Below are 19185 nucleotides of genomic sequence, written 5' to 3'. Positions count from 1 at the left end.
AAACAGTGGCCATGACAAGCTCTTGTGATACTGTCCTACACGTATTGGGTCTTGTTAGCAGAGGGTTGTAGAGTTGTAGAGCTTGACTGCTGAAAAGAGGATTGTCCGGCTGAGTGGCATAAACCGTTTGGCTACCTATCAAAGGTGCTTGAGTTTGAACCCCAACTCGGCCTGAGTTGTATTTGCTGAGTGCTTTAAAGTTAGCACTGAAATCTTCTCCCACATATTCTCCCCCCCCCCCTCCCCCACATGTCCACAAATAGATAAGAGATCAGAGCGCACTGAACATTGTATAGCCTGAAAGATGCGCTTTATAAAGATTTTATTTTTAAAGATGTTCTTGTGCTCAAATCCTTCTGGGACTTCTTAATTCTTTATCTTTTAACCTATCAAGTTTGATTTTTAGCTGCCCGCGAAAGGAGAAAAGCTGCTATTAGTTTTGTTTGGTCTGTCACTATTAGTTTTGTTTGGTCTGTCACGTTTAGATCGCCAAAAAAAAACTAGAAATGATATTGAATATCTTGCTAGGCTCATTTCTTCATATGATGTTCACCAGTGTTTAGTCATTTGTAAATTGAGCAGGCACTTGCCTTTAGTCAAATAATAATAAGCCACAAAAGCCTGGAACAGTAGGCCTACAACTGGTTCAATGAAGTCTGACCCTCTTCTGCAGTACCTACCATGCCCCTCCCCCTTTTTTGGTTAGTCTCCTAACTTCTCGAGGCCTGGAAGACAGTTTCTCCTGGTCATAAACTCTGTTCTACCATAGAGAATATCTAAACAAGACTTGAAGGCCTCCATGGAATGCAAGTGTGGGGGGAATTTTTAAAGAAAGAAATGAGGGGGGGGGGCATCATTAAGTGAGCATAAAACTGGAGGGTTGAACAGGAGCGGACAACTCAACTGAGACATCTAGGCGACCACCCATGACGTGCTGCTGGCCGACCATTCTTGCTTGACTCTCCCAAGTCATCACTCGGCTGTTATGCTGGTTAAAGAGTGAAAGATTGTTTATTGATTTGGGAAAGAAGCTGGGCCACTGGGCGTGAAACTATGCAATGCTCGCTGTTCACCAAAAGTAAATGTCTACGCTGAAGGAAAAACTTTTAGAATAGACGGTGTCTATTTCCATATTTGTTTTTACTTTATTTCTTGTAAATAAACTTTATCTTTATATATGATGGATCTTTATTTTCCAGAAACTAATCATTATTCTAATTCCTAAGAGCAACGCACTAAAAAGAAAATACTTTCCTTCAGTTTCTTATCCATACATTTTCGGAAAATGTATTTCTAAAAGCATTTATACCTATTTAATTGTTATTTTAATTTAGAGTATTAATGTTTTAATGTCGTACAAATCAGAAGAAAGACTTTGACGCCTCTGAACTCACGTCACGTGACACGTATTTCAGACGTCTGTGCATCCTAATGCTTACAATACGAAACACAAATTAACTCCTATAAGAACATTTTTAAAAGATGGATTAATTTATCTAATAAGCTGATAACGTAACAGTACTTTCTTCCAGGTTATTCTTATCTTATAAGATACAGAAATTCCTTAAAATAATCATTATGTTCTACGCTTATTCATGCGTCAATCTAATCCTACATGTTAATCATGTAATTAGACTCAGTAATTAAACCGGGCAACCCGCTCCATGCTTTTATTACACTAGGAAAGAAAAGGCACTTGTATGACTTGTCCTAGCAAATGGAATAAGATAATGTGTTGGTTTTTTTAAATTCTTCTTTTAAAAAACCTAGTGCGTGGCTAGAAGAACATGTCATGTACTGAGTAAAACTTCCGGACAAGGTGCGCCGGTACTCTAGTTGTAGATGTATGTGATACAGCATGATCATGATATTTTTAAAATACTGCCATCAATGACTTAACTAAAGACATGAACTTAATTAATTTTTGAACCACACGGTTTGCTGGCTTATGGTTTACACATAGCTGTAGATGGAGAAGTATAGAATGGATACTTTGTACCAGTGTTGAATAAACTGGACAAGACATCTGTTCATTGACAACTGAAGAAATCTGTTCATTGACAACTGAAGAAATCTGTTCATTGACAACTGAAGAAATCTGTTCATTGACAACTGAAGAAATCTGTTCATTGACAACTGAAGAAATCTGTTCATTGACAACTGAAGAAATCTGTTCATTGACAACTGAAGAAATCTGTTCATTGACAACTGAAGAAATCTGTTCATTGACAACTGAAGAAATCTGTTCATTGACAACTGAAGAAATCTGTTCATTGACAACTGAAGAAATCTGTTCATTGACAACTGAAGAAATCTGTTCATTGACAACTGAAGAAATCTGTTCATTGACAACTGAAGAAATCTGTTCATTGACAACTGAAGAAATCTGTTCATTGACAACTGATTGTGTAGAGCCACTGCACCAACTTCCGTATATTTGTTTCAATACTTTTTGAGTTTAAAAAAAAAAATTTCTCTGCTCTTTATGTTGGGGAGCAAGTTTTTTTTTGTTTGTGTTTTTTCGGGGGGAATTTCCGTTGGAGTGGTAGATCTAGATATCAGTCACAGAAGGAGGATAACAACAATGTGACCTTTAACCCCGTGTACTTTCATCACTTGTTCCTTGTGTTGGGGTATTTGTCCTCCCAAGCTGACTTATGTTTTGGCGTGGCAGGGGCGTGTCGGCGGCACCGGCATTGTTTTCACCAATGAATCTCAAAGTGAGAAGGTACGTCATTGTGTCATGCTACTGTTTGAAGGAAAATCGCGCATTTAAAACTTTTTACAAAGCTTATATCAACTTACTCTGTCTGGTATATCAACTTACTCTGTCTGGTATATCAACTTACTCTGTCTGGTATATCAACTTACTCTGTCTGGTATATCAACTTACTCTGTCTGTTATATCAACTATCAACTTACTCTGTCTGGTATATCAGCTTACTCTGTCTGGTATATCAACTTACTCTGTCTGGTACAGTTTTCTGTACACGTTATTTCTCCACTTTCTACTCTCGGATCAAGTTGAAACCTAACAAATATTCACTGTACCTAACAATTTTCATTTAGAATTTTTTATATTGAATAATAGAAGTAAAGTAAATCCTACATTATTGAGATGTATGTCTCTCAAATGTGGAGTTCTTTCTATCACACAAGCTTTGTTTATTTTTTTTAAGTATTTTGTAATACTTTGCTTGTTTTTAAATCACAATTAACATGAGCAAGTGAAGGTAAACGGGAAAGGGGGAGTGGCGGGGGAGAAGGCGATGTGAGGAAACAGATTTAGCTCCCTGAGAATCTTCTTCTTCTTTAAACTTGTCATAATATAAAACACTTGTTAGTGAATTAGCCATTGTGTCTTTGGATATAGAATATATATATTGAAGATATTTTTATTCATTTTATTTCTCGGCAGATCTCGGAATCTGTGAGGTAACTTTACAACTGGTGAAAAAGATTTTTTTTTATTGCTTTGGCAGCTAACAATTTCTGAAAGTTAATTATGTTCCAAATATCGCTTGGACCCAATACGGGTTGACTTGCTAGTATTGACTCTTTTTACTTAGCTTTCTTCCATTGTTCCATTTGATCGGACAGCTTTGTCTTATATCCTCCCCCCTCCCTTCCCATGTCCAGCAACAATATTTTACTGTTAGAGGCTCCGCAGACCGTGCCCAAAACCTCTTGCAAGAAAGCACAGAATCAACTGTGGGAAGACAACTCGTATTTCTTTCGTGGAAGGTTTGAGAACCCCTGGCAGGATGGAGCATCGCGTATCACACGTAAGATAAGAGTCACTTCTGCAACATCTCCCTAAGACCGTGCGTATGGGGAAACCCCCCATAAGTGTATCTGGATTCTGGGGCAGGCCTACCTAAATAGTTCCCGCGTATTTTATCTGTTATGTGAAGGTGTGTATCTGTTAACAGAGGGGGTTGGTGCAGATCTCTGTTGGGAAGGGAGTGACATGATTGAACCGGTAACTTGATGCGTGAAACTTTCAGCGCAATGAAACTTTGTAGTTTGCTGCTGATGTTGTAGGCGTTCGGGAGGGCTGTCACTTTGACTTATATTGCTGTTTTCTTCTCTTAAAATAGTTTCAAACGTATCTGCACTTCCCCGTATCGCTACTAAACGTATCTACCTTTGCTTTGTTAATTACTTCCCTTTTTAGAGTCTATTCATTAAAAATATAACCAAAGTGGTTTAACAATCAATTTTGAACCACGGTTTGCCGGCGAATATTTAAAAAAAAAAAAAAGAGGTTTCTTTTTTTTTTTTTTTTTTTGGTTTCTGCTTTACCTTCGTGTAGGCCAGGCACTCAGACTTGCCCCAACTGTGGCGCTTCTGTTAATTAATGAAATGAATTACATTATATAGCCCATCACATTGGCCTCTGATATCGCTTTTTTTTCCTTTCTTTATTTTTAATTAATTAACTTGTATCAGTTGGTTGTCAAGCCTTCGGGGAAGAATGCCAGATCTGGGACGCCCTGGTTGGAGGTTGCTGTTTCACTCCAGTGGCATTTTAGCGTTCATATAACACCCTTTGTAGCAAAGTTCCTCTGGCATGTGGGCCAAAGATAGCGCCCTATCCTTTAAATCCCCTCATGCCATAGTGAATGAAGTCTGCATAATTTTTGTTAGTCTAGGTTTCGCCTACATAAATAAATGTGTAAGTGACTCTGTATTTAAATGTTTATGTTGCTATTTTTTAAAAAAGCTTATATCAACTCTGTCTGTTAAAAAGTTTGTACACGCTATTTCTCCCACACCCATTCTCGGATCAAGCTAAAACTTCGCATTATTATTTGTTAGCATAGACAAGACATGAATCAATAAAAATAAATAACCAATTAGTCAATTAGTTACTGGTAATAAATATATATTTATATTTTGTTTACCAATTAGGGAAATTCATCCTTCAGTATTCACAGATACGACTGAATCGGTAGGGTTTCGTCCCCTTAGATAATCGAACACTTTCATTCTTCCCATTCCCAGATAAAGTTGAAACTTGAAAACAATTGTTTATTGTATCTAACAAAATATGAATCAATTTAATAAGTTAACTAACTAGACAATTAATTTTAGTAATTAATTATTTTAATTTGATATTGATTTAGGGAAATAAATTCTACTTTATTGAGAAATATAGTCTTAAGTGCGTAGTTCTTTCTCATAGATAAGCTTTGGGTTTTTTTTATGGATTTTTACAAATATTGTGCTTGTTATAAATGTATATGTGGCCTCTTCCAGCGTAGCATGTGTACCCTAAACATTCAGAATTTGTTTAGTTTAATATTAATCTTCGAGGCCCTTGACGTCTCGTTACCTGTCAGAGGGCGGAACTGCTTCAAACCTGCCAGGCCATTGGAAAATGTCACTATTGGGACTGTTAAGGAGATATGAATGAATTTTGTAGTACTTTTGCCAAAGTTAGATCCTGGCACTGCCGGTGTAGGACTTTGTATATTAATAATCATGATCTGCTTTACATGAGTGCATTAACAAACTATGGCTACAATAGAACATGTTCGATTGCTATGTCTGAACTATCGAAGTAGCAATCCCGTCCATCTTTGAACTGGTTACAGATCATCGACGATTATTCATTTCAGCGCCATTTGTTTTCTCTCATTTGTTGCATGTTTTTTTTTTCCCTCCTGACCTGTAGCTGTGGTGTATGTGGTGTATGTGTTGATCTCCAGAACAAAGCATTTAACTAGTCGTTAGTCCACTGACCCACAAATACTAGACTGTCTAGTGAGTCATCGCTTAGCGCGGCCTCTCTCGTTCTAGATCTAGATTTCTCCCCATCGTTCTGATAAATAAATCGCCCATGCTCGAGTTATCTTCCCCCCTCTATGTCAATTGTCTTATTATTTCACGCGAGTTTCCTGCTGCTGTTTGGCTTGCATGGTGCGCGAGGAGACTGTGTCCCCCCCCCTTTTTTTTTTTCTTACCGTATTGTCAGTCTTTATGTCTCTCCCTCCCCCCCCCCTTTTTCCCCCTTACTGTATTGTCAGTCTTTATATCTCTTCCCCCCCCCCTTTTTTTTTTCTCTTACTGTATTGTCAGTCTTTATATCTCTTCCCCCCCCCCTTTTTTTTTTCTCTCTTACTGTATTGTCAGTCTTTATATCTCTTCCCCCCCCCTTTTTTTTTTCTCTCTTACTGTATTGTCAGTCTTTATATCTCTTCCCCCCCCCTTTTTTTTTTTCTCTCTTACTGTATTGTCAGTCTTTATATCTCTTCCCCCCCCCCTTTTTTTTTTCTCTCTTACTGTATTGTCAGACTTTATATCTCTTCCCCCCCCCCCTTTTTTTTTCTCTCTTACTGTATTGTCAGACTTTATATCTCTTCCCCCCCCCTTTTTTTTTTCTCTCTTACTGTATTGTCAGTCTTTATATCTCTTCCCCCCCCCCTTTTTTTTTTCTCTCTTACTGTATTGTCAGTCTTTATATCTCTTCCCCCCCCCCTTTTTTTTTCTCTCTTACTGTATTGTCAGTCTTTATATCTCTTCCCCCCCCCCCCTTTTTTTTTTCTCTCTTACTGTATTGTCAGTCTTTATATCTCTTCCCCCCCCCCCTTTTTTTTTCTCTTTTTGTATTGTCAGTCTTTATATCTCTTCCCCCCCCCCTTTTTTTTTTCTCTCTTACTGTATTGTCAGTCTTTATATCTCTTCCCCCCCCCTTTTTTTTTTCTCTCTTACTGTATTGTCAGTCTTTATATCTCTTCCCCCCCCCCCTTTTTTTTTCTCTTTTCGTATTGTCAGTCTTTATATCTCTTCCCCCCCCCCTTTTTTTTTCTCTCTTACTGTATTGTCAGTCATTATATCTCTTCCCCCCCCCCTTTTTTTTCTCTCTTACTGTATTGTCAGTCTTTATATCTCTTCCCCCCCCCCTTTTGTTTTTCTGTTGGTCACTCTAATTTGTAATCACTTTGTCATTTTAAATATTGTTATTCAGTCTTTTAAGCAATCTGTAAATTTATTTATGTAACCGTCTCTCTGTCTGATCATATATATATATACTAGTCAACCCACGGCATAGCATACGCCATTATTTTGCAGGGCCAGCCTTTGGCCAATGCAACCTATGCGACCGCAGTGATCCTCGCACTTTCAAAGACCCACGCTAATTCTAGGTGTAAATTATTAAATTAAACCGTTTTATAACTTATAACAGATTTACCAAATCTCCTGAAATTGCAAAATATACGAAAAGGTCATTTAAATCTCCAGAAATTATTAAAATCTTTTGAAAACTCAAAAAAAAATAAAAAATTCCTGAATTATATAGACAAAAATTGTAATTTTGGGGTACCATTCAAATTGGAAAACGCCAATCCTACGTTCGATGAAAAAAACAACTGCATTATGCAATACCCGTAATTGTGGAATCTGGTGAAAGAAGCTTCTCGCGCCTCAAACTAATGAAGAATTACTTGAAGTTAACAATTCTCGTAGATAGATTGAAACATTTGGTAATTCTTGCTATTGAGCGTGATCTATGTAGGAAACGGAATTATTATGTTATACTGTATGGCTTCGCTACACCCAAAGCTCGTAAAGTAATTCTGTAGGTAGTAAAGAATGAATAAAAATACAAAGACGAAATTATTTTCTAATACAAGTTCTTAATTTTCACTTATTATCCGTATCCCTACCCAAATTGGGCCCCGCCAATTCCGTTTCGCATAGAGCCCCACAGCTGTTGAGTCCGGCCCTGCTATTTAGTGACGGGCGAATACAAAGTAGATTACTTGTTCTCCTTCCCTCCCCTTTTTTTTCACCGCTAAAACTACGTGGGGTAAGTCCGGCCCTGCTATTTTGTGACGTAGGGTAACTCTAGTCCGACTTGTAGAAATAAAAGAGTGATCTTACCTTTACTTTTTGTCCAAACTCTTGAGCCATGAAGATAATTATATATATATATAGGTATTTCATTTCTTCTCTTGGTACATCTAAATTTTATTCTGTCCATAGGTTTGTCCTTTTATGTTTGTATCTATCTATCTATCTATCTATCTATCTATCTATCTATCTATCTATCTATCTATCTATCTATCTATCTATCTATCTATCTCTATGGGTTCCCAGTCTATTCTTGCATCAAACTGAACCTCCAGTCATCAATTAGTTCACTTTTTCGAGTAAATTCTATTCCTCCTCTACCTGACCCATTCTTTGTTTTAATGTGTTGCGTCACTTACCTAGCTCCTGTTGAGAAACTGACTTTCAAAGTTCGGGCGGAAAAAATGTCTGGAATGTTCTTGTATTTTATTTCTCTAAGAAATGCCTTGAAAAATAGTTTAAAATCTTCACGTTATTGTGGTTTCTACAATCTTGTCTATGTAGATCGTAAAAATTTGAAATGGCTGTTATTTTTAGGGTCTGTTATTTTTAGGGTGGGTAGATGTGGCTATTAACTAATCGTGACTGATTTTGTTGATGTGCTCAAATTTCGTGTATAAAGGCTCATATGATAGAGATCTGTGACTTGTGAGTGTGTAGGGTGCATTGTGACATTCTTGAGTACAGCGAAGTGAGGTCAGCCTTGACTTTTTATGGAATGATCGTAATGAGTTTATAGGTCCACAGGACGAAATGTTGCGCCAGAGTTTGGATTACACCTGCTTTTGTTTTGTTTTTAAAAGCCTTGTTGGCCTACAGCTTTGATGAGTTTTATAATGCAAGCGAGTGTAGAAGATTTTGAGATGTAAAAGACTAAGACATTTAAAAGTCTACAACAGAATTCAAAAGAATGTAGCAGCTCATTTATTTTATCTACCCTTTGGGTCAATCACCGAAAGGATTTTATTGTTACAAAGCTATTACCAACTCTGTCTGTCTGGTCAAAAGTTTGAACATATTTTTTTCTCCCATTTCACATTCTCGAATCAAGTTGAAACTTCGCACAATTATTCATTGATCCTGACAAGACATGAATCAAAAAAAAAAAGTTAATTAATTATTTGTGATTAATTATTTTGTTTGATATCGAAATAAAGGGAATAACTGCTACTTAGTGAGAGATGTGGATGTATATATGTATTGCATCCTCTTATTACGTTTTGACACGTTTGAAGTTAAAATTTTGCATAATTATTTATATTCGATGACAATACACGAATCAATCTGAAAATTAACCAATTAGTTAATCAATTAATAGCCTACTAATTCATTAATTTTGTTTTATATGGCAGAAAGGGAGCTAAAGGTTCTTTCCCTTAGATAATCTTTGTTTTAAAAAAGTGTTCTTTTTTCTTTTTCTTGTTTCTAATGTGCATTATTATCAGTTTAATAGTTTATCGCTTTAGGGTAGATAAGACTTGATATCAGCAATCTGTTAACTTCATCCGCATGGTTCTCCAGATCGAATGGCACAGGTCTCTGGCTATCCCTTAAATATATGTCTCTAGAGTCTTTCGATGCAGTGCCTAGTAATTAGTTAAGCAAATCAAACCCTATCTGATGTGCTCAACTTTGTTCTGAGGGCCTAACCTCATCTGTAGGGAAATAGCTGACGAGAAAATATAATTATATTGTACCACACGTCAGAAATTGCCGATCTAGCCTCATTTTGGGTGGCAAAATAGAAGGTATGCTTTCTAACCACCTGTCCTGTGCGGCTTGTGGCACGGAAGTAAATAGCCGTCTGGCCAGGAACTATTTGAGCGGATTAATTTTTCAGCATCCCCCAGTTGATGAGCCGGTTCAAGTCTCAAAGTTGCTTGTTCTGAAAGTGGAGCTCTCTTGCCTGCTAAGATTAGTGATTGCCACTTTCCTTGCGTGCCCTTTCTCTATACTCTCAACTCTGAAATGTAATGCAAACATTTGTTCATTTCTAGAGTAAGCTGATAACAGCGTTTACGTTCTGGGTGGCCGACATGGCGGGCTCAAACAGAATGATGCTCTCTCGTCTGTACCACCGTTGTTGTTGTTTTTCCCCCAGAATATGTAGACAGTCAAACAAAAACATAGAAAAACCTAGACTATCCAAACAAAAACAAAAAACAAAGAAAAACCTAGGCTTATCTAAACGAAAAAAAAAAAAAAAGCTTAATAATACCGGTAGTTACAACCTTGGGCTTTATGGTTTTGATGTCTCTTGTTCTATTTTTTTTTTTACCTTCCGGCTATCCCGGTGTTGGTTTCAATTTTTTTTTTTTTTTTTTGCAGTAATCTTTTTTTGTTTCGTGATCACCCAATATGACATGGGAATGCATAAAGTGACATTTCTAGACGTCAGTTTGCCTTGATTTGCAGACATCACTTTGTGACTAGTACTTGGTCTGTTGTCAAATGAAAGTTTTAAAAAAATAAATATTTTTGCAAATACTGCCAGACTGGTTATTAAAAGAAAATAGTGTATGTAGTGTCACTAAATCTTTGTGGGTGTTTTACTAGTGGACAACTATTTTTCAATTTTGTAATATGTATGTTAATAAATAAGGCTTTATTTTTATGACCACTTCAGATTTTAAAATAAGGATAAAAGGAGTTTGTGTTTATAAATAAACTAGATGGTGGCCCTTGGGGTCAGTGTATGAAAACTAATTGTAGGCCTAATTAAAGCCTGTTTATGCAAGCACATTTTCCAGGCCCAGTATGGCTTAAATTTATGGCCTGTATCTATTTTAAAAGTCTCCAATGTTTGATAATGTAGGCAAGTTTGATTTTCCAAATCCGACCTTTTGAAGGAATTAAAGCATAGTTACTTGTGTTTGCCACATAATTTCTTTGTATGTAGTTGTCTTCTCCTGCCCCTTAAATTTTTATCAAATCTGTTGGAATTACATAATTTCTAGATATTAGCAAACAACTCGGGTCTATGTTATCCAATTAAATATAAATGTTAGTTGAATTTAAATGTTAGTCGTATACATTTTTATTACATCTAGCTTAATTGTAGATCTGTAACTTTAAGCTAAATTATTTTTTTAAATATATATCTAGATTCTAGATCTATTTGCTGCTAACTTGAGGTCCATACATTTGGGCTCAGCACCTTTGATGTTGACAATGACTGGTCCCTTGTCTCTTCTTGTATCTTCTGTTTACGCTATCAACACACCCATTGTGTAGGCCAGTGCTGTAACGGCAGCAGACGTCTGTCAAGCAGCCCCTCCTAGCGGTGGGATCAACTTCTGCCTTGTGTAATACGAGCCAGCGGCTTGTAGATAAACGTCTCCGACATTGGCACGCGACTTCACGTGTTTTTATCTTTCCTGTTTTTTTTTTTGTTTTTTTTTTTCAACAACGGTTGTATTGTATTGTCTCGTTCGATGTTGAAACATGTATTCTGTAATGTATGTTGAGTCGTGTATTACATAACTCGTTCGAGTCCATTGGTTTGTCGAGTTTTGTTTATGGACGACTGTTTCCGTATGCCCGCGCGCGTGTGTGTGTTGATTGTAACAGAATGGCTTATTGTCGCTGAGTGACAAGTGTGGAAGGGAACCCTGGCTTAGAAATTAGTCCTAATTATCTCCCTTCTTCAAGGGTCAGCGCGCCGTGAGCGTGGTTGGCGTTGCGTGTAGGCTTGTGTGAGCAGTGCGTGGAGGGGTGGGATGATGTGTCCTTCTGGCTCTTTAAAAAGGGGGTGGGGGTTTCAGGAGAGGTAATGGAGTCAGCATGCTGGCACAGGAAATACTTAGCTAATTTACACGCGAAAAACAAACTGAACACGAACAGTGAAACGCGTCCAGGCGACACTGTAGATTGACAACAGCAGTAGATGTGCATTTATCTATGACATCTGGCATCAAATAAGAATTCATTGCTTTGAGCCGGATGTTTTGTTCGCCACTTGTTGACTTCATGTAGAGGCACTTGGTGCATTGAATTTGTTGTACAAACTGGATTCTATTTCATGTGTTAATCTTCTTGTGACTTTTGATTTCTGTACTTTTTGAAAATCGGTCTAGTGTTGGGATGTTGTTTTTTTTCCATATGAAAATGTAAACGAGCAGATTTCAATGTGTTTTCTTGTTAAACTGTTTGCGAGTAGGCTACATGAAGCTAGTGCGAGGACACAGTAAAGTTTAGTTTTGTTTGCTCACTAAATGGTTACTGTTATAAAAACCAACATCGTTCCCATGGGGGGGGGGGAGGTCTGCACGAAGTTTTCCAGGGAAAACGATTATAAATGACACATCTGCCCTAGTAGAATTGTGTCTAATAGGCGACAAGTTTGATCATCAAGTCTACATTGAAGCGTTCTGGACATCGTTAGCATTGAATTGGACAAGAATGAGTGAAGCATTTTCTCAAAGCGCAATGTTATATCTTTGGTTGGGAGTTCATTCCCTTTACTTCAAGCTTTCTTTTTTTGTGTGTTTGTACGGACAGTGAGTAGTATTAATCTGAAGTCTATGCAGATTTGTGTCCGAGCCTGTGATTTTTTGGTTTAAGAATAGCAATGTGGTAGTTAAGTAGTTGACTGTGTTCTACTAGGGTCAACAAGTGTGCACTCCATATGTGGGTTCCATAGTGCACCATGTGCTGACAGTGTGTTGTACTGTGTACCTAGACTCTTTAAGTTCTGTGCTTTGTTTCTTGTGGGTAAAATGTTCCGGACACCAGAGGAGGTGGAGTCGAAAACCTCAGCAGAGGGAAAGGATGAATAAAGAAGGAATAGAGTTGATTTCTCTTAGGGTCATGCTAAACTGTTGGATGGGTCATGTGTAATAGACTACTTAATAAAACAAACACGAATAATATCAAGATGCCAAGTAGACAAAACCCTGATTAAATGGATAAATTTGTTGCCCTCCAAACACAATGCCAGCTAGATCTAGAACTCGAGTCAGAAGCTGTAACTATGACAACAAAGCCTATATGGTGAGTGACTCGCTGACTTCTTGATACTATATTCTCCCCTCCCCCTTCCCATCCATAGACACACACACACCACCCAGTACATTCAAAGGTCAAACCTGGTTGGACAGTGGTTCTCAATCCCCATCCCATGTAATAGTTTAAGTGAGATGGTCAATGGTTCTCAGTCCCTAACACATCTGATACAGTTTAAATGAGATGGTCAATGGTTCTCAATCCCCAACACATCTGATACAGTTTAAGTGAGATGGTCAATGGTTCTCAATCCCCAACACATCTGATACAGTTTAAGTGCTCTGTAACTTGCTTGTTCTTATACTTACAAACCATTGATCCAGGACTTTTAGCAAGAACCATTTTGTTATGAGAACATTTTATTTGCATGTTTGAATGACAGTAAGACAAACACCTTCACCTATCTTTTAGTTTAGTGGGGCACCTGTTGACTGTCTTCCTCCATTCCTCTCTGTCTTTTGATATTAACTCAGTAAAAAAAAAATTGAGAAGTAAAAAAAAAATTGAGAACAAAGAAGAAGAAGTAAAAAAAAAATGTGTTTGTTTTGTTGTAGTTGTCATTAAATTTTGCAACTTATACTTTCTAAGCTTTCATTTAAAAATTTCCTACTAAAATTGATTATGATAAGACACTGACAAAAATACTAAGACTGCTTTATTGATCCTAATTGTAAATTTGTTTTAATTACAAGAACATTTTACAAAAGAGAACAGATCCAGATATCTGTATGAGTTGACTTGAAGTATTGCTATATTGTTGATCTGGAGATGACATAGTTATAGTTTTTTTCTTCTTAAGTCTGTATTGAATTTTTGTGGCATTCCCTCCAAAAATTGTATTTTTATACTGGAATTTCAGAACTATGGGTTCGGAGCTGGACTTTTGGTCAGCTTTAAAATTCTAGGATGTGACTAAATCCTCCTTACTCTACTAGATACTACACAGCATTTGGAAAAAAAAAGGGGTGGGCATCGTCATTTTGTTAGCCACACACTATCAATTAGTCTTGCAAGGACAGGTCTGTGTACAGATTTGGTTCTTTCAGATGAATCTCAGTTGTTTTTTTTACAAAGAGTTTAAAGGATTATTTGTTAGTGCACATTTCTCTTTTATTTTGCAAGAAAATCTCCACTTTCACATGATTAATGAATTTTTGTCAGTTTAATATATTTATTTACTTATGTATTATGTTATCCCAGTATTTAGTATAGATTCCTTCCTAAAACCCAATCAGTGTTGACTTGTTGATGTGTTACAGGATGTTCAAGCTGTCCTTCAGAACTACTTGAGTCATTTCTCAGAGCTGGCCAGTGGTATGATCAACTGTGGCTCTGTACTCAGCTGGATGGAGGTACTTACAGTTCAACTTTATAATATAATACTCCTCACACACTAGCAATCAGCGGGAGTGAAGGGTTAAATTAAAGTGCTTTTAAAGCTAAGCTTTTAAATTCTGGAGTCTAAAGTCTCTTAGTCCATCCAGCTCTAAAAATTACCAAACATGCCTTTTTTAAAAAACAAATTGATCATTGTGTTGATCATATTATGCCTTTTGTAACCTCTAGCCAAATTGAAAAAGATTAAAGGGGCAATTTTTTTTAATTTTATTTGACTATATTGTTCACAAATGATGACTTGATTACTTGAAGAAAGATTTTTTAAATCTTATAATCTCCAATAATAAAGCAATTATTATCACACGCATGACATTAAATAATGTAGATCATGTAAACATTCCTTGATCATCAATGCATATGACTTCTTAGGTACATGGTATTTTTCTACTATAATCATACATAAGTGGATGTGGCAAAATATGTAGGTCACAGCTGGGGCTGCATAGCCACGGAAATACTGCATTCCTCATTAATCTTCAGACTTGAAGACAAGCCTTATTATTATTATTATTATTATACATAGCTTAACATTTGTGAAAACAAATAGACAATGTTTCAGCACTCTCACTATTCTGATCAAAGTTAATATGTTATTTTTGTATGCAATCATTTTAGTTCAAGACTAAGTTTGCTACAGTAAAACCAAATAGTTGAGACTAGGGCCTAGATATGTTTGTTCATATTCAGGTTGATATTTAGTGTTCCATCTAGGACTGGAGAGCTCGCTTCAAAGCCCAAGTCCATCTTGTTCTGATTTCTAAAACTAACCTTGACCAAGTTAAATATCACTTTCCATACTGATTGTTAAAACTAGGAGCCTACATGAACATCTAGATCATTAAGTCTAGCTGTCTAAATAAACACCACTTGCCTTGTTTATTAAAAAAAAATTGCCTTGTTTATTAAAAGAAATTTCTATAAATCAAATAAAAACTTAAAGCTAAAATGTTATTTAACCTTGGTTAGGCCAATAATAGAATATGCATCCTCTGTTTGGGACCCCTCAACTCAAGAAAACATTAAGAAACTGGAACAGACAGAAAATAGAGCAGTGAGATTCATAACAAATGAATATTCTTATTTGACTAGAGTAACACCTTTAGTAAAATCATTAAATTTAGAAATCCTTCAGCATAGAAGACTTAAAAGTAAAGAAGCAATTATACATAAAACACTGAACCATAATCTTCAAATACAAAAACAAAATTTAATAAAATACTCAGAAAGACACAAAGATAAGGCACATTTCTCGTTCCATATGCTAGGACAAATTTGTACAAGTGCTCCTTCTTCCCTAGTGCTATTAGAGCATGGAATGGGTTGCCTGAGCTATCCAGGAAAACCAGTGACTTGGTAGAATTTAAGTCATGACGTGTAGGACGTAATCATCTTTTTTTGAAGTAACGTCTGAATTATATAAGATAAGATGATTAAGTCTAGAGACTAAAAGTACATGATTCTAGACTTAATGGTCAGCAAAGCAAGTGCTGTTCATTTAGGCTGCTAGACTTAATAAAGCATGTCTGTCTCTGCAGATGGACAACAGGGGGCACCGCCTGGTGGCTACAGATGACTCTGGCATCAACACACCTGCGATAGCCGCTGCCCACGTAATCAAACGCTACAATGCCCAAGCTGCAGATGAGATATCACTACAGGTCTGAAAAGTCACATTTGTTTGATATATTATAGAGATATGTAGTTAACATTACATAAACCTACTTAACTACTGAATGCATTTTTAGTATACCAGAATATCTCTGTCAGGTGTCAGTTAGTCTGTATCTGAGTATGCAAACTATGATCTTTATTGGTGCTATATATTATGCTTTTGTGTTCTTGGTGTCATAAACATTATTTAAAAAAAAAAAATTCATATTTATTTCATTTTGTGGGAAAAGGGAGGGGGAAGTGGAAAAGAGTAGATGTTTGAATCAATCAAGTTTAACACTGTTAAAAAGACAAAAACATTTTTTTTTCTAGTGTTGTTCATTATTTTACAAGGGACAGTAAGAAAATCAATAATGTATTCTTCTTTCCATTGTGTTAGACACATTTTTTTTTTTGTCAATAGAATCATTGCAGCAACTTGTTGAGGGAATAAAATAGAGCTAATCATCTTGTGCTCAATCAAATATTCATCAGTTGTTTGTAACTGATTGGTGTAACACAGAACTGCTGCTTTTTAGAAACTTTTCACTCTGAGACAAAGAGAGCTAAAATAAAACTGATAGGATTTTTTTTGTTCCTTTAGGTTGGTGATATGATTTCAGTGATTGACATGCCTTCGGCTGAGGACACAGTTTGGTGGAGAGGAAAACGAGGCTTTGAGGTAACCTTACATATAAACCATTAGCATTAAACGCAACATATTTACAGTCAAATGGACTGAATATTAATGAGAAAAATTATGTACCATTAATAATTATAATCAGAATAATTATACTAAAATACAAAGATTTTTTTAAATTTCTTATTCTTTAACCCAGTAGCACCTAATGCTGTAGGATGTGTTAGGACATTAGCACAGTTTTTTAAACTTTCATATAAGTAAAGTTCATAATGTCATGTTTGGAGCAAGAAAACAACAGTGGCAACCCCTTTTTTTTTTAAGGAAAAAGCGAATGCTCAGCTTTTTTTTTTAAGGGTAAATGGAATAAACAGCTTTTTTTTACAAAACTTTTAATGTGAATATCTTAGCGTATAAGGCCTACCCAGAAAATTGAATACTTTTGAAGCTTGATTTTATTCTAACATATTAGAAGTGTCTTTTTTTAACTAGACATATTTTTCTATTTTATTTTAAAGTTCTTTATTTTTTTGTATCATTATTTATTTATTTTTTTACAATTTTGTTTTAATTCTAGTTAGCTCTTTGCTTAGAGGGTAGCTTTTCAAACCAGAAATGGGGGCTAGGGTTATACTTATCATTAATATACAATGAATTTTTCTTCCGATGAGAAATCTTGAAGGAACGTAATAACAAAAATTCATTTTTTCAACAGGTGGGATTCTTCCCCAGTGAATGTGTTGAACTTATAGGGGACAAAGTGCCTGCCTCCATGGCGTCCTACTGCCCGGAACCTTTGGCTACAGCGGCAGCATCTAGGAAACCCTGTGAGAACTTGGTGGAGCTGCCACCCATCCCCATCTCAGCAACACTACCACCTCTACCACCTCCACCCACCACACCTGCAGCACTTACCACATCCAATTCCACCAGCCACAGCAATGCAGCCACACCACACTCTGCCAGCCATGGCAGCACATCACACTTCATCAGCCACAGCAGTGCCAATGCATCACCATCTACAATACACTCCTTCACCCAAGGCAGTGCTACTCCATCACATTCAGCCATCCAGGGCAGTTCACCCATTTCACTCACCAGCAGCCACAGCAGCACATCCAGCTCCACTAGCCATGGCAGTGCACCCCAGTCGTACACTGCCAGCCATGGCAGTACACCCTCATCATCAACGCCTTCACCCTCCCCTTCACGCTCCTCCAACACCTCGGTGGCCACTGCCAGCTCTGTGGGGACATTCTCATTGTCGGCGGCATCGGCCCTGTCCTATCCTGACTCATCACCAACCAGTCAGTCCTGTTTGTATATTTCAGTGTCTTTAATTTTATTTTTTTTTTGTTGCTGCTAGTGGCCTGCTCACTTGATTGATGTGCTGATTTCAAATATGTGTTTATATTTTTTTATGCGTCATACATGTGTGCATGTTAGGAGGTTGTTCTGAGGCATGGTTCTGATGTCCATACATACACCCAGCCTTTCTTTTCCTTCTGGTACTGGACATAACATTATACTAACATCAACTTTCCATTATTTCATTTGTTGCTGTTGTGTTCTAATATTGGTTGAGGCTTGCTGTTGATGTGCTGGCACCAATGTGTGAAATTGTTTATTGATTCCATGAGACTTCAGATACTAATCACTTCTGGAAATGTGTTCAGAAATACTAGTGTCTGTTTGAAATCACTGCTTCTCTTTGGTTTTATCGACTTTTGATTTGCTTGTAAATTATCCCCTCCATTGTTACTAATTTTTCAATGCTGATTATACTTTAAGTTCCTGTAATTTTTGCTCTCTTCCATTCTGCTTTTATTTCACTGCTAAGATCTTAAGAAGTCTCTGGATAGAAAAAAAAAACAGCTTCAGGTCTTTTTGATCTTCCTTCTTATTGTGGATATGCTTGACTTTCTCATCCACATTTAAAACTAATGGTTACACAATTTAGGTCAATTTGATTTGTATGAGAGAATGTGAGGTAGTTTGTCATGCAGTATATTCTTTTCTCTTTAGTCCAATTAGACATAGTTTGGGTCTTTAACCTTTGGTACTTATTATTTTTACTATCTAGATCTTCAGTTTCTGTAATTTTTGTTTCTTTTGATCTTGAGCTCATAAAACTCTTTATTTTAGCTTTTGCCATATTATGTTTTTAATTAATTTTTTCTTTAGCTTTATACTTTGAGCTGCTTTTAATATTTTTAAAGTTAATGTTGTTGCTTTAAATCTTAATTAGCTCACGTACCATTCTAAACAAATTGAACTAATTGCTTTGCCCATTTGTTTCCTATGGACTGCTTGCGCAATGTCTACAGAGGTTCCATTCTGATCTAGTTGTGGAGTCTAATCAAGCATAATAACTTAGCAAGTGTTTCCTTCCAATTGAAGGGGATATTCTTTTCATTGGCTTTCTAAACTCTTTTTTTTGTTCTTTCAGTTTTTTTTATTTTGATGTTTCCAAATCTCTGATAGCTCTCATCCAGTACTGTTTAACCTTTTGTATTGCCCACCAACACACTCATTTCATACACACTCACAAATATTTAATCCTAGTACTGTATTTGTATAACTATACCACTTGACTTGTTTAGTACCATTTATTCCACCACACTTTTTATCCA

At 36.5% G+C, this 19185-nt stretch overlaps 1 protein-coding gene across 12 annotated transcripts in view; it reads left to right on the top strand.

Annotated features, from left to right (window-relative positions):
* LOC106058318 (serine-rich adhesin for platelets-like) overlaps positions 1-19185 on the top strand; it is a 100055-nt gene that overhangs the window by 58050 nt on the left and 22820 nt on the right. For 9 of the 12 annotated variants that reach the window (XM_056011487.1, XM_056011488.1, XM_056011482.1 and 6 more), the window contains 4 exons: positions 14124-14216; positions 15798-15920; positions 16517-16594; positions 17268-17859. In XM_056011487.1, coding sequence (XP_055867462.1) covers positions 14124-14216; positions 15798-15920; positions 16517-16594; positions 17268-17859 — 886 coding nt within the window. Of the gene's footprint in view, positions 1-11647; positions 12853-14123; positions 14217-15797; positions 15921-16516; positions 16595-17267; positions 17860-19185 lie in introns of those variants that run through there. The other 3 variants (XM_056011489.1, XM_056011490.1, XM_056011491.1) reach the window with 2 other exon arrangements.

This window comes from Biomphalaria glabrata, chromosome 14, assembly GCF_947242115.1.
Source record: "Biomphalaria glabrata chromosome 14, xgBioGlab47.1, whole genome shotgun sequence".
Taxonomy (NCBI): Eukaryota; Metazoa; Mollusca; class Gastropoda; family Planorbidae; genus Biomphalaria; species Biomphalaria glabrata.
This window is presented reverse-complemented; position numbering and strand designations above follow the sequence as displayed.